At 40.8% G+C, this 13,686-nt stretch overlaps 1 protein-coding gene across 2 annotated transcripts in view; it reads right to left on the minus strand.

Annotated features, from left to right (window-relative positions):
• The window catches only part of mpped2a (metallophosphoesterase domain containing 2a), a 72,761-nt gene that overhangs the window by 42,008 nt on the left and 17,067 nt on the right, over positions 1 to 13,686 (minus strand). For both annotated transcript variants that reach the window (XM_017426720.3, XM_037980026.1), the window contains exon 3: positions 8,775 to 8,956. In XM_017426720.3, coding sequence (XP_017282209.1) covers positions 8,775 to 8,956 — 182 coding nt within the window. The remainder of the gene's footprint in view (positions 1 to 8,774; positions 8,957 to 13,686) is intronic.

Genomic DNA, 13,686 nt, shown 5'->3' on the forward strand with positions numbered 1-13,686 from the left:
TCCACGACGAAAACCTTTCTAAAACCACAAAAATCACTTCCTTCATCAGAATATCCTACCTGTTAAATATAAGTGGGTAGCACAAATAGATCTATGCATTAAAAGCAGCAAGTGTCTGAAAAACATTACAACTTACATACAAATACTTCAAAAACACTCCACGGAAATAAATTTCACTTGTCTGAATTTTTTATGTACAGATATGCATCTTTTAATGGTTTAAAATAAAAATAAAAAATCTAGTTATTTCCATGCAGTGTCCAGAAAGAGGTGTTGTTCAGCTTGTAGGGCACCACAACTGCTTCCACCCACCTCCATCATCATCATCATATGAAATAACTGTTTGTCACAACAAAAAATAGTGGCTGGTAAAATATTTGAGTGGCTGGTAAAAAAATTTAATTTCCACCCCTGTATATACTACAAACATACCATCACATAATGCACAGCAGTCTTTCACTCAGTCTTTGTTTAACATCACACACATAAAAAAAGCCCTGAGTTCATACTTTCCTGCAGAGCGAGTTTCTACAGAAACAGCTGTTTGTGCAAACATTCTGTATGTGAAGCCGCCCCCCCTCCCTCAGCGAATCCCTGTATGCCTAACCCCAAGCACAGATCAGCACCGAAAAGACAGTCGAATAATTGGGGGGAGAAAAATACCTTCAATTCAAACAGTCATGGAGGTTACAACCACAGCTGACGGTTCAGCTTGACCCCGACAGCCCGCCGTCCATCTCTGCAGATGGCAGGCAGCTGGGAAAATAATAAAAAAATAAGAAAAAGGCCCGAACCTGAACCTGAACTAAATGGAGAAAGAACATCTATTACAATTCTCATCTCCTCGTCTTTCAACTTCTGCTGTGCCCTTTTCTCTCTCCTCTGTCAAGGTGATTTGTCCCGCTTCCCCTCTGCTATCAAGAAACTGACTTACTGCTTTATTCCAGTCGACTGAGCACTCAACCTAAGGTTCTGGCCTTCACCACCTTCCATTCGCTCGACGGTTCTCTCTTTTCCTTCTCCTGGATTCAACTCCTAAGGATTTCTCTGGATTCTTTTTCCCTCTCATTTTATTTTCACTTCTTCTGCTTTTTTTGTCTGCCTCGTCTGTTCTGCACCGGGAGAAATTAGCGGTATAATTCTGCGTGCGCGGTTAACAGAGTAGGAGTTTTTGCGGGGATGCTTTCTGAGAACGCTTCAGGATCCCAAACCCCAGCTAACAATTATTATCGGCTGCAACGTGACTTACTGTCATAACTGGTGAAACGAAACGTCAGAGGTGTTCGCATTAGGTGCTGTTAGACAACCCCCACCCCCCCGAGCTTTCCAAATTTCTAATTTTTGTTGTTTTTTGGGGGTTCATTAAAACTGCAGCGTACAAAGAACTGTACAACTTGAGAATAAAAAGTCAAACTCATGCCATCAGTAAAGAGTTTCAACACAACACATTTTTAACCAGGCAAAACCTAATTAACTGTGCAGATATTTTGTTTTTTTTTTTGTGTATCACGCTTTGTGAGGTTTGGCAATAACCAAAAAGGAACGGTGACATTCCCATCGGGAAAAGGGGCTTTTTGGCATCCAGCTTTCCTTTCTTAGGGGAACTCACAGCTTGAAGACTGGACCCTCAGAGCTAAGGAGCTTCACAGATTACAGTTTTTTCAAACATTGTTAATTTGTCATTTGTTATTGTCAAAGTTTCCATTTCCCCTTTCTTAAATCCAGGATCGTGGAGTGTTATTAATCACAAACTAACTTTGACACCACCAACCTGCAGATGAAAATCATGTGAGGTTAAATGAGACAAACTTATATGATTATCTGAACTTTTTTGATAACAAACAAAGCAAAGCAGACGGCAGCGTCTGGAAGTGAACGTACGGATCCAACTGTGATGTTCCGGGGCGACTTTGAACTGTTTTTTTTTTTTTTATTTAGTTTGACAGATGAAGTTTCAAAACAGATAGACTCTTTTTGTATGCAATGATTAGCAAATTAACACAGATGCAAGACCTGCAAAGGTGTGGACATCAGCTTTGACATAAACAGGAAGAAGGCAGAGCGGGAGCGCACTTCGGCGGGTACATTTAACGTTCAGCTGATTTTAAAACATTTGTTTACTGACAAACAGTCCAAACATGCTTCCAAAATGAAGTCATTTACATATATTACAAGGCTGTTGGCCACAATTACAAACGGCGAGCCTATTTCCACCCACAGCCTCAGGTTTGACTGACATAAAGGTATTTGTTTCACCACTATTAGCATTTTAAAATCTGTTTCCAAGCGGCCAGCTGTACCAGGAGGTTCCAATGTGAGGCAAGAAGGCAAACTGTGTAAAATGCAGAGTGAGAGTTTAAGTAAAAACCTATAATCTGGGTGAAATGGTTTAAATTTGCAACGGCACGTGAAAGGAGGAGATGAGAGAGCACAGCTTCATTGTGCAGCCGGACAATTTGAACAAAGCCTTATTAAAACTGAGAACGTGAGAGCACAGAGTTTATAAAACACCGGCTGAAGAAATTTTAATTAATCACGAGTTTCGCCGCATGCGAGTCTGAAAAGGAGTGTTTTTGAACGGTGGCAATGGAAAAAGAAAAAAAACAAACACAAAAAAATAATAATAAAAACTAAAAACCCCAGCTCCCTGGACTTTGGGGTTTCATTTCTGCTCTTTTAAATTAGTTTTTGTCGCATCCCAGGATCATAAATTCTGGTTTAAACTTAAATAAAAATGCCATCTCCTGATCCCACAACACTCTAACTTCATCATGGATTTATATCCACACACACACACACACCGTCTTCTCAGGCAGGAAAAATCCAGAGAAAACAAAATTACTGTCAGACAACTCCATCTCCATTTCTCCACAGGGAATTTTTACAGCTCTTTATTGCCACTGTTTCATCTTATAAAGTTTTGATTTAGGGATGTTATTTGTTTTAATTCCTCAAAGAAAAAAAGAGAAAAAAAAATAAGATATAGAAAAGTGAAAAAAAAAAAAAAAAAAATCCTAAAATAGTTTGTTATATTTTGAAAACGAGCCGACAAAAATATATGACCGTAAAAATGTTTCTATTTGATAGTTTTTTCTTTTTTGGCACTACATAAATAAACTATTAAGGTACTGTAGAAGGAATCACAAAAGCTACAGAGGTGACAAACTGCAAATAAAAATAAATCGATTACCTGTTACGGCTTTAACATTTTAAAGAAAACCTTTGTCCCACAGTTCAAAACACAAAATGTGAACACAGCTGAGGAGCACCAACGTTATAATGTCAGCTGGGTTTTGCAGTTTGAGAGAAGCTGACTGGACGTTAAACTTGCAAAATGATCACTTTATCACACACACACACACACACACACACACACCATGGCCTTTGGGAGAAGCTTAAAGGGGGAGATGAGAGTCAGAGCTATACGATCAGATAAGCTGGGTCGCAGGAAGCGTACTCCTCTGCATCGATCTCCAATGATCTCCTCTGAGAGGCCAAACAGGAGTCAATCTGTCGGACAAACTGCTGTCCAACACAGCAGGCAGCCAAGAAACACAAGCACGCCACTTTCAGAAAGAAAGAAGAAACAAACCCAGACACCAGCAAAGAGTGCAGATTAAAGCCTTTTAGTTTTGTTTTAGCTTCTGTAGATTTCACAGGAATTGTAACGTTAACGGGAGCTCATAAAGCCCAAAATTTACTTTACATTCAATAAAAACATGGGGTTTCTTAAAAGATAAGTGATGTTCAGGTGCTTTCTTCATCTAAGCCTAACGCCAGTATCTCAATAGGCTACCACTGTTTAAGACTAGTTGGTGGCTCAAAATTGTGAGAAAATTGGCAAATTTTCAATTATGTCTCACCAAATTCTGAGTGTTATCGACCGGCGAGCCATGCAGACGCATTCTGTGCATATATTTACCGTATTTTCCAGACTATAAGGCGCACTTAAAAGCCTTCAATTTTCTCTAAAAACAACAGTGCGCCTTATAATCCGGAGCACCTTATTTATGTAAGAAGTCGTGATGTTTTAGTACGACTTTGGTAAACTAGAAAACTGCACCGCCTGCAGCATTAAGGCTCAGTTAGAGTCGCGGTGGAGGCGTTTATACTTGACGCTTACGTCAGGGCAGTATTCTTCCGTGATCTCTCATAGAGGGATCACATAAATGCTGATACAGGCGAACCAGCTCCGCTAGAGCACCAAAGTCCTCCATTTTTAAAGCACTATACGTTGCTACATTTATGAGTTTAATCTGGAGTACACGTCAGAAATAAAGATTTTGACCGGTGTTTTAATAACTATTATTTATCATAGGGGTAGTTAAACCCAGGTGATAATGGGAGTTCCTGTCCAGCTGTTAAAACACAGACCCAGCGCTCTAGAATTACAGAAACTAAACTGAGAAGTGTTTGAGACACCCGTGACAACTCTGGGACTATTTCTGAGGGAAAGTCTGTCACACAAACTTTTCGAATATGTTCAGAGTTCAACCACAAGACCGCTGTGAGCCTCTGTTTTTTTTTTTGAACATTCATGCCGGGAGAATGAGTGGAAAAGAAGCGTTCCCCTCCGACACTGCTGAGCCGCCGAGGTTAATTTTAATTTTCTCAGGTTTGTTTTTTTTTTGTTAAACACTGAAAACATCTGGGCTCAAAACAGGAAAACTGAGAAAAGATGGAACATTTCTGCTTCTGTTTTCACGTGCTGTATGTACACATAGATCACCACATTTTAGATCAAAAGATGGAATACACTGAAATGAATTGCGTCCGCAAGATTTTTGGCATTTTTTTCTCTTTCATGGTGCTTTTAGAAGTCTTTTACTGCAGCCCTTTAGGTCAAAGATGTGCACATGTGGAATTAGCAGCTAAGATCCTCAAACCCAAAAGTTTCACTGAAAAAAAAAAAAAAAAAAAATCAAGAATTTAACTTTCTTTGCCAATAGTTTGGAAGGAGTTTGTAGTTGTCCTTTTCCTGGAGCTCCTGGTTTTCCTCTTCCCACCTGACTAACATGTAGTACCTCAGTGAGAGAATCCAGGCGGTCAAATGAAATAAAAAATATGAATATTTCAAGTCGAGCCAAAGCAAAACAGTAAACACAACGACCGGTGACAGAAAATATGCAGCTCTCTCTTTTTCTGAGACACAACGGTTGCATTAGGTTTTGAGTGTTTCTTTGAAATCAGCGCGTATAAAACAGCAGCAATTATTTACAGAGGAAACCAACGTGTAATTCTCCTGACCGGCTTCATTTTCCTCACTCAGGCTCTCTGCCTTCATCAACGACAACACACACACACACACACACACACACACACACACACACACACACACACACACACACAAAAACAGCCTTTAAGTGAATATCAGAACCTTTTACACAGACTTTCTTAATAGGAATTCATTGTGTTCGTAAAGCTCATTTAGGGCGATGGAAAAGGCGCAACGTAAATAGGATTTTTCTTTTTTTTTTTTTTTTTTTGTCCTCCGACATGAATGACTGTCCTCTAAAGATCACAAACAGATAATAACCCAAGGAGGGGAGGAAAAAATCCTTTTTGGTTACAAATGTGCTCAGCTGCAAAACAACTGACTTACAGAAAAGAAACAAGATGCCAAAAGTTAAAAAATAAACATTATAGTAACACAGACTCATTATTTTTACATAATAATGGCTTTAACCTCTATAATCACATTTACTGAGCTCAAAATGTGCTGTCATTTGACTTCTTTGGGTGCAGACTTTAATATATATTAAGTGAAAGTTTTATTTTGAAAATATGAATTTACTCCAATGTGTTTTTTTCTTTCAGTATGACAGATTTAAATATATGCACAAGTATCATCACAACATATATTACACAACTTTCATAATGTTATGCCTTTTTTCCTTACCATATGTCTATTTTTATGAAGTTAGGTGCTTTTACTTTGTCCTTAAGCGTCTATAATTGGGATCTTCACGCTTCTTTCATTCAGATTCTTATTAAAGATCTTAGACTTTCACAGACAGGTGTACAGTCTCGTGACATTCAAGTGTTCAAAAGGGACATTACCGAGCCCCGCCGCACAAAGCTATTTTCCACTTTGCTCTCCATCGATTTCCCGTTACGGCTGATATCTCTGCTTTCACGCGGGCCGAACAAAGAATCCACGTACACACAAACAAACGGGCGCACAATGAACCGGCCCTGTGGCGGTGCCAGCCAGGTACTTTGGGTTTTGTTTTTGGTTTGTTTACTTTGTGAGGACAAAGTGGGAAACCCAGCGGGAAGGAGAGAAGAAGAAGAAAGAAAAAAAAAAAACAAGAATAAAGCAGGCTTTTGTTTGAGGACTTAAATGCGCATTGTGTGACACTTTTACAAGTAAGAGAGGCTAATTTGATCCATCGCAGAGTTGAAAACGACGCTAAATGTGTGTAGAGCTAAGAGGAAAAAGATCAACTGGTTTGTGAAATAACACTGCCGTTGTTTGAATAAAAGTTAAAATCTTGAATGTGTTCCCTTTGATGGAGAAAGGGTTGCAGCTGGCATTTAAGAATTCAGCTTATTTGCCTTTTAATTGACATCACTAAAGCAGATTTCATATTAAAACCTGGTTGTTTCCACACCAGCTAGCTTTATAAAATTAGCAAAAAGAGGGTTTAGTCTGAGCACAGCCTGCTGTTCATCTATTATAAAGCAGCAGCATTTGACTGATGTATACAGAATCCTGAACGTACTCAGAGTTTAAGTTGCAAATGATGCTGCAGGAGGGATGTGGGAAATTCTCTGAATTTCAACCAGATTTTTATTTCTATTTTTCGCCGTGAAAACTAGGTCAGCGTCGCCACGGGGACTGCTGTGAATCATGACTGACAGTAAACTCTGCAGCCTTTAAAGAGGCAAACTTTGACAGAGACCTTTAAGCTCGACGGGGTGCGAGTGTTTGATACCGAAAACATCCATTTTTAAAGAAGTAGCCCTGTAAAAGGTTTTTTAGTTGGGCGCCGTGTTCAGAGATCGGGTTGAAGGGTTTCTCCGAGAACCTTGAGAAGGCTCTGCAAATGGGACGCAGATGTCCTCTTTGCTCATCACAGGTGAAAGGTTAGGATGACGATGAACTTGAGCTGGGTTTTAAAGGAACGGACTGACTGGTGCCTCTTAATGAGGGCGCTGCTCTGGTCTGTCGTACCGAAGGAGAAGCTCCGGTTCATGAAGGTTCCAGCTCTTACCTACAGCATGTTCATGAAATTTGGATCCCGGACACGAGCGGCTCAAAGGAGCTTCCTGTCGGGTGGCCGGGCTCAGCTTTAGAGATAAGGTCATCGGGAGTCTGATAAGGATCATTCCTGGGTAATTCCCAGGGCAGAACCAGAACTCTCTGGATGGATTATATATATATATATATATATAAAGTCTTTGGATCCCCAGGAGGAGATGGAGGAGAGTGCCGCTCCTGCTAATCCACCCGATCATGGATTAGCAGGAGATGGACAGATAAATTTCACTTTGTTGTAAAATCCTTTTTATTTTAATTATTATTTTACAAAACACTCATCTTTTAATGATGCTAAACCAATATTCCAATTAAGGCTGAAACTTTTAACATCGTGCTGATTGTTTCGATCCTCTTCGTTTTGTGTTTTGTTAAAATACACTTAATACTTTCTCCTGTATCTCTTTAAAGTCTTCACTAGCAGCAAACTTTTATTATACTTGTCTGTAAAACGGAAATATACTCGACAAATTGGTAAAGAAATGATCGCTCACATGCTTCGCTTTAAAGTGGTCAACATGAGTCATCATTTTTATAATCTAACACTTTTGACATGATTGTTGTTGCGGTTTAGTGTTTAGTTTAGGGAAATAAATTGAATTTGCTACTTTCCTTAAAAGATTTAAAATGTCTTACGTAATGAACGACCGTAAAGTTGGAAAATACATTTTTCAGGCAAAAAGTGCAGGGGTTGAAGTTTGTTCACCTCAAACAGCCCCTTGATTCATCTAATACTTTCTACTCCCTCTTCTGTAGAGACATGCAGACCTCCACCCAGGGAGGACCTGGGGGAGCTGGTGTCTGTCTCCAGCAGTCTCTGTAGGAGAGGCTGAGGACACCCTGGACAGGTCACAAGTCCATCACAGGGACACATAGAGACAAACGAGACAACTAACTACTTACGCTCTTACTCACACCTTGGGACAATTTAGGGGAGAACATGTAAACGCCACACAGAAAGGCCTTCCTGTGTCGCCTGCACGCAGACATGCCTTTGAGTCATTTGGCTTTTAAATGGTGAATTTAATCTCTTTTCTTTATCCACTTACATCCCATTTCATCTCATGTATTGTTCGGCTTTAAAGTGACTTGCAGACTTTGTGCTTCTAATAATTCCAAATGATGGATGGTGAATAAACGGAACAACATTTCAAATGTTTTAAAGGCTCCCCCAGAGGTGAAAACACCAGCTGCTGGGTCTGAAAACCTCACACAGCTCCGACCCACAGCGTGAAAGGTCAAAGGTTAACTGACCCAGGCTGTAAGGTCAGGAAGGTTAAACAGGACACCTTAGAGCAGCGGGGGGGGTCAACAGGGGAGGGGTTATTTGTGTTTCTGGTCAACAGTTAAACTTACAACACGTCTCGTTCCTGTGGCTGTTCTCTGTGCTCGCTGCAGACGAGCACGAGCAGCGTGTGTGTGTGTGTGTGTGTGTGTATGTGAGAGAGAGAGACAAGGTGTGTGTCCAACAAAATAAACCACCTGGCTGTGAGTGTGTGCGCCAGCTCCTTACCCAACCAGTCGTTGAACTTCTTAACCTCAGACGGCAGGCCGAGCTCGGTGAAGTCGCCCATGTGGAGCAAGACGTCTCCGTAGGGCATCTGGATGCCATCTGTGCGCGAGTGCGTGTCGGAAACACACACGAACCTGGTGTGTCCTGCTGGCTTGGGAGTGTCATAAGGAATGGGGTCCACCCTGAAAGAGAGCGAAACGGAAAGGGGTGTTGAGAGGACACGAGGACACAAGACTCTGGACTGAGCGGCCGATAGGTCAGATCACATCTGTTTACGAATAATTCGTTTGGGTCAGTAAATGACAGAGATTCAGACGGCTCGTTGATGAATTTAGGTTAGCAAAATGACATATTTTCTATACAAAAGTTGTTTTAAAACACTTCACTGTGGCTTAAAAACTCATTTGCAACAGTTTAAGCTATTTTTTTTTTCACAACTAATGCACGATTTCTCGCAATCAATTCAAATCGAACAAAACCAACGAAAATGTAAAACTAATTTTAACCGGATCAAATCGTCCTTTCAACAAAAAGGCAACATTTCTTGTCGAGCGAAATGTTCCATTTATGTTTTAATTCTGCTCTGGTTTTTTGCAGTCACACACACACACACACACACACACACACACACACACACTTTGAATGTCATCCTTCCTAGCTCAAAATGAGAAAAAGGGTTGTTGTTTTTTTTTTCTTCCAATCCTCCCCGTCTGCTGTTAGAAGGGGGCAAAAAAAAAAAAAAAAAAGTTCAATACAGAGGCATATCTTTAAGAACTGTTGGAGCATTTCACACCGTTTTGTAAAAGGAACAAAGCAGAAAACTGGAAAATGCGTCGCGCGAGAGAAACTCAACGGTGCACAGAATAACACATCTTCCTGAGCAAAACACATCTGAAAACGAAGAAAAGGCAAGACGTTACAAGCAGTAATCTGGCTGATTAGTGCTCACAAGAAGGGCAATGCTTTTAATTTTTGCGGCGTAAGATTGGCCAAACAGACAGCGAATTAAAGCATGCCGCGTTCTTTCAAGCCATTATCTAAAGAAAAAAAACTCTTAGACACAAGTCCGTCTGGGGGAGGAAAAAAAAAACCTTTTTATGGAGGTTCTTTTGTTTGAAAGGAAAAAAAGAGGAAGAAAACCGTGTACTTTTTCTGACTGAAATGAAAGAAAGGAAGGAGGGGTTAAAAAAAAATCAGCTCGTCTGTAATTGAAGTCTGCAATGTGCGATCCTCCAGCACTCTGCCACCAGACCATTATTTCATTAGAAGGGATGTCGCTCCGTCGACCAGAAAAAAAAAAAAGAAAAACAAGACACATAATCAACCCTGCAATCTCCGAGCTGACACGCACACAAAACACGCAGAGTTGACTCAACATTTGGGGCCAAAAATGGCGTAAAGAAGGGAAAAAGCAGATCGAATTTAAAGGTTTCAGATGGGACAATGTCTTTGAGAGAGAGAGAGAGAGAAATATCAGCGCTTTTCTGTCCAAAAAACTGTGACAGTGCATCAAAACGTTCCCATTTCGGAGACAATGCTGACGATTACACGTAAATGGAACAACAAATAAATCAACATGAACATGTTGGTAGACGTATAATGATTCAAGACTATCTGATGCTTCTGACAAACACCTGAAATGTCTCAAGTCCGGCGGTCTGAGCCCACGACCTGCGGTGGATTCCACGTCGGAAACTTATGCGAGGAAATATATTCTTTGACGAATAACTGAGGGACAAATTAAAAATGAACCAGTGTAAAAGTGTTTTAATGAGATGTTTGTTTATTATAAGCCTTTAAAACAGGAACATTTTGAAAACATTTTTTGTTCTGGACAGGTTTTTGTGAAACTAAACCAGAACTTTTCGTGATTCACAAAGTTGTTTTAATTTTTTGTCAATTTAGGCTTAAATAAAAAACAGAAAAACCTTTTAGCCAAATAAATACGTAACAGATTTACGTCACTAAATCAGAAAAATCACAGTAAAGGTATACTAACCTACTGAATAAGAGAGGCATTAAACAACCACAGATGGTTAAAGGATAAACACCACCTGGGAAACCCTGCCCATGTCTCATCAGACACTAAACCCGGTTCTAAAGCGAGGATTCCCAAAGCTGGGCTCGGGACCCCCGCTGTAGACCACGAAACATCAAGTGAGGGTCCACAGATGATTTCCACAAGTCAGATTTAAATGTAAAAATGCTCACTCGTGGCATAGTTTCATCATAATTGTTACAAAGCACAAATACAGTGGCCAGAAATTAAAACTAGTATCGCAGTTGATGAGGTATTCCTTTTTTAATGAGGTTATTTGCAAAGTTTCTATATTTAAACTGGGGTCACAAGCCTGTGCTATTGCTAGCTGTAAAAGCTGTATTTACTTTACAAAACTGGACATATTTTAAACTGGCGTGCTGAGTTGAATAAGATCAAATAAATTCAAAAAAGTTAAAAAACAAAAACAACTGGACTTCTATTCTATTCTATTCTTCTATTCCAGTTGTTTTTGTTTTTTAACATTTTTGAATTTACCATGGCCTGGATGACTGAGAATCTACACCAGCATAAGATCAAATAAACTCACAAAAGCACTATTTGACCAGAAGCATTCAGCTGAATAAGGTATGGGATGCAGACGATCTAGAAGTAAGGAAAGACGCGAGAAAGACGCCCTGACGTCATTTTCAGAGAACGTTTAATGATAACTGCATCCTCCGACTTAGACCTGACTGCCGAGTACCTGGAGGTTTCACACAGAAGCAGCTAAATCCCTCCAAAGCGGTGTTTTTTTTTGCAGAAAAAACACTGATACTGTAGTTCTGCCCCGTTGAGTTATTTTAATACGTCCTGGCCGTCACTCGGCAGCGTCTTATCAGAGCCGGCGCTCTGCAGCGTGTGTAATCTCTGCGCTCGGGTGTAAACAGCAGCTTGTTGCGTTGCCTCTGTAATTAGGAAACTAAAACTGTGCAAAAGCACTGAACGCGTCGCTCGCGTCTTGCTTGCCCACGTTCCGCAGGCGCTGGGAGAGCTCGGCTTTGTCCCCGCGCCGGCGTGTGCCACGTGAACTGGAAAATGGAAAAAAAAAAATATATAACTAGCCAAACAGATAATGATATTTACTACTGATTGCGTGCAGCAAATAAGACTGTGTGCTGCCGTGATGCGCACGCCAGCGCGCCGCAGTGAGGCTGCTGATTAGATTTGGGGCTCTGTGGTGCCTGGACGCCGCGCAGCTTTAAAGGATTCAACAGTGCTCGTCGTGGAGAAAGGATGAATGCCATATGGGAGAGGCAGAGCAGGCACAAACCCACCCGTGTGTACGCACGTCCTATATATACATGCAATCTTACCAACCCACACACACACACACACATATATACATGTGCATATTAAAACAAAGCCAGGAGAAAGAAAACCTCCATCTCCTCCTCTTTCCTTTGAGATTTAATCCACCGGGAGAATGTAAGTAAATACCAGCAGCCCCTATCAATTAGAGCAGGCTCGGGCCAAGAAACCCTCATGATAGTAATGCATCGGTCTCTCTCTCACACACGCACACACACACACACACACACACCCACACACAACACCAAGAAGCAGAGAGCTCCGGTCTTTTCCTGTTAACATATGACTGCATAACAATCCAGATAATGTATACAGGAGTTCAGGAGTTCAGAACAGGCCTCTGATCTTTTTGTAAACGGAGACGGTGAAAATGGAAAAAAGAACGAAAAAAAAAAAAGGTCTTCCTCCGCTCCGGCGGCGGGTGAAAGAATATTCTCCTGTGACGGACAGGACTGCGTTAGCATGGAGGTTGGTGTTAACATGCCTGAGACTCGGTGTGACATCGGAGGGAGGACTGCAGAGGGAGGAGAGCGGGGGAGAGAGGGGGGAGAGGTTAATGCGCTCGGGGAGGGCGAGGGGCACACTCTGAAATCCGCCATGACGCTGGAGCTGACACAAAACTGAAGTCTGTGGGCCGCAGGAGGAGCTGCGTGGGGAAGAGATGTCTTTGATCCCGCGGGAGAACAAAAAGAAAAGAGAAACCTCAAAAGTATAAATTCACTCTCACCTTTAGCTGCGGCATCACAGCAAAACGTAACCACAGGATGTGTCCCCAAAACCCACAAACTTCAATCGCGCACCAATCTTTGAAAATGTTTCCTGATGCAGTGTTCATCAGGAAAGACGTGTTTTAATTAATACTGTCACGCTTCTGACGCACACCTTATGAGAAAAATACAAAATGACAGAAGATGGTACACATTTTGAACTAAAAATAATCTCTTTTTTTTTTTTTTTGCAACATTAGACTCATTTATTTGCTTTGTTTTGACAAATTTCTTGTCCTACTTTTCAAAAGGTAAAATAAAAAAATGCAAATAAGAACTGAAGCTGTCATCCAGCGCTGCGGAAGTATAACACTTTAATTTATGGATTCTTAATTTAAAACCCACAAATAAAAAATAAAACTTTGACCGAACGCCAGAGCAGTTATTGGTTACGTGCCACATTTCACCCAGAAGAAGAAGAAGAAGAGGCTGCGAAACGTAAACCGCAGCTAGGGAGACACAAAGGAAGCACTTGGCTCCGTGGCCTTTTGGAAAAACACACAAGGAAACGGGGTCAAAGTTCAGCCAGAGTTTAAAGTGACACTTAACTCCCTTCAGATACGAAGACTGTTGTTTCCGTCACTTTCTGACTCCTCGGCCTCTTTAAAGATTTAACAGTTTGAATTAGTTGCCATGTTGGAAACAGGAAAAAAAAAAAAAAAAAAAAGCACCAAATATTTTACTTTTAACTACATTTAACCCTGCAATCCAGCAACCAGCTGTATGTACGCATGTAGAACCATACAAAGATAAAAGTGACTCTTTTGAATATGTGAAAAAAAGCAGAAGTGGAGAA

This window comes from Kryptolebias marmoratus, linkage group LG15 (genome assembly GCF_001649575.2).
Source record: "Kryptolebias marmoratus isolate JLee-2015 linkage group LG15, ASM164957v2, whole genome shotgun sequence".
In the NCBI taxonomy this organism is placed as follows: Eukaryota; Metazoa; Chordata; class Actinopteri; order Cyprinodontiformes; family Rivulidae; genus Kryptolebias; species Kryptolebias marmoratus.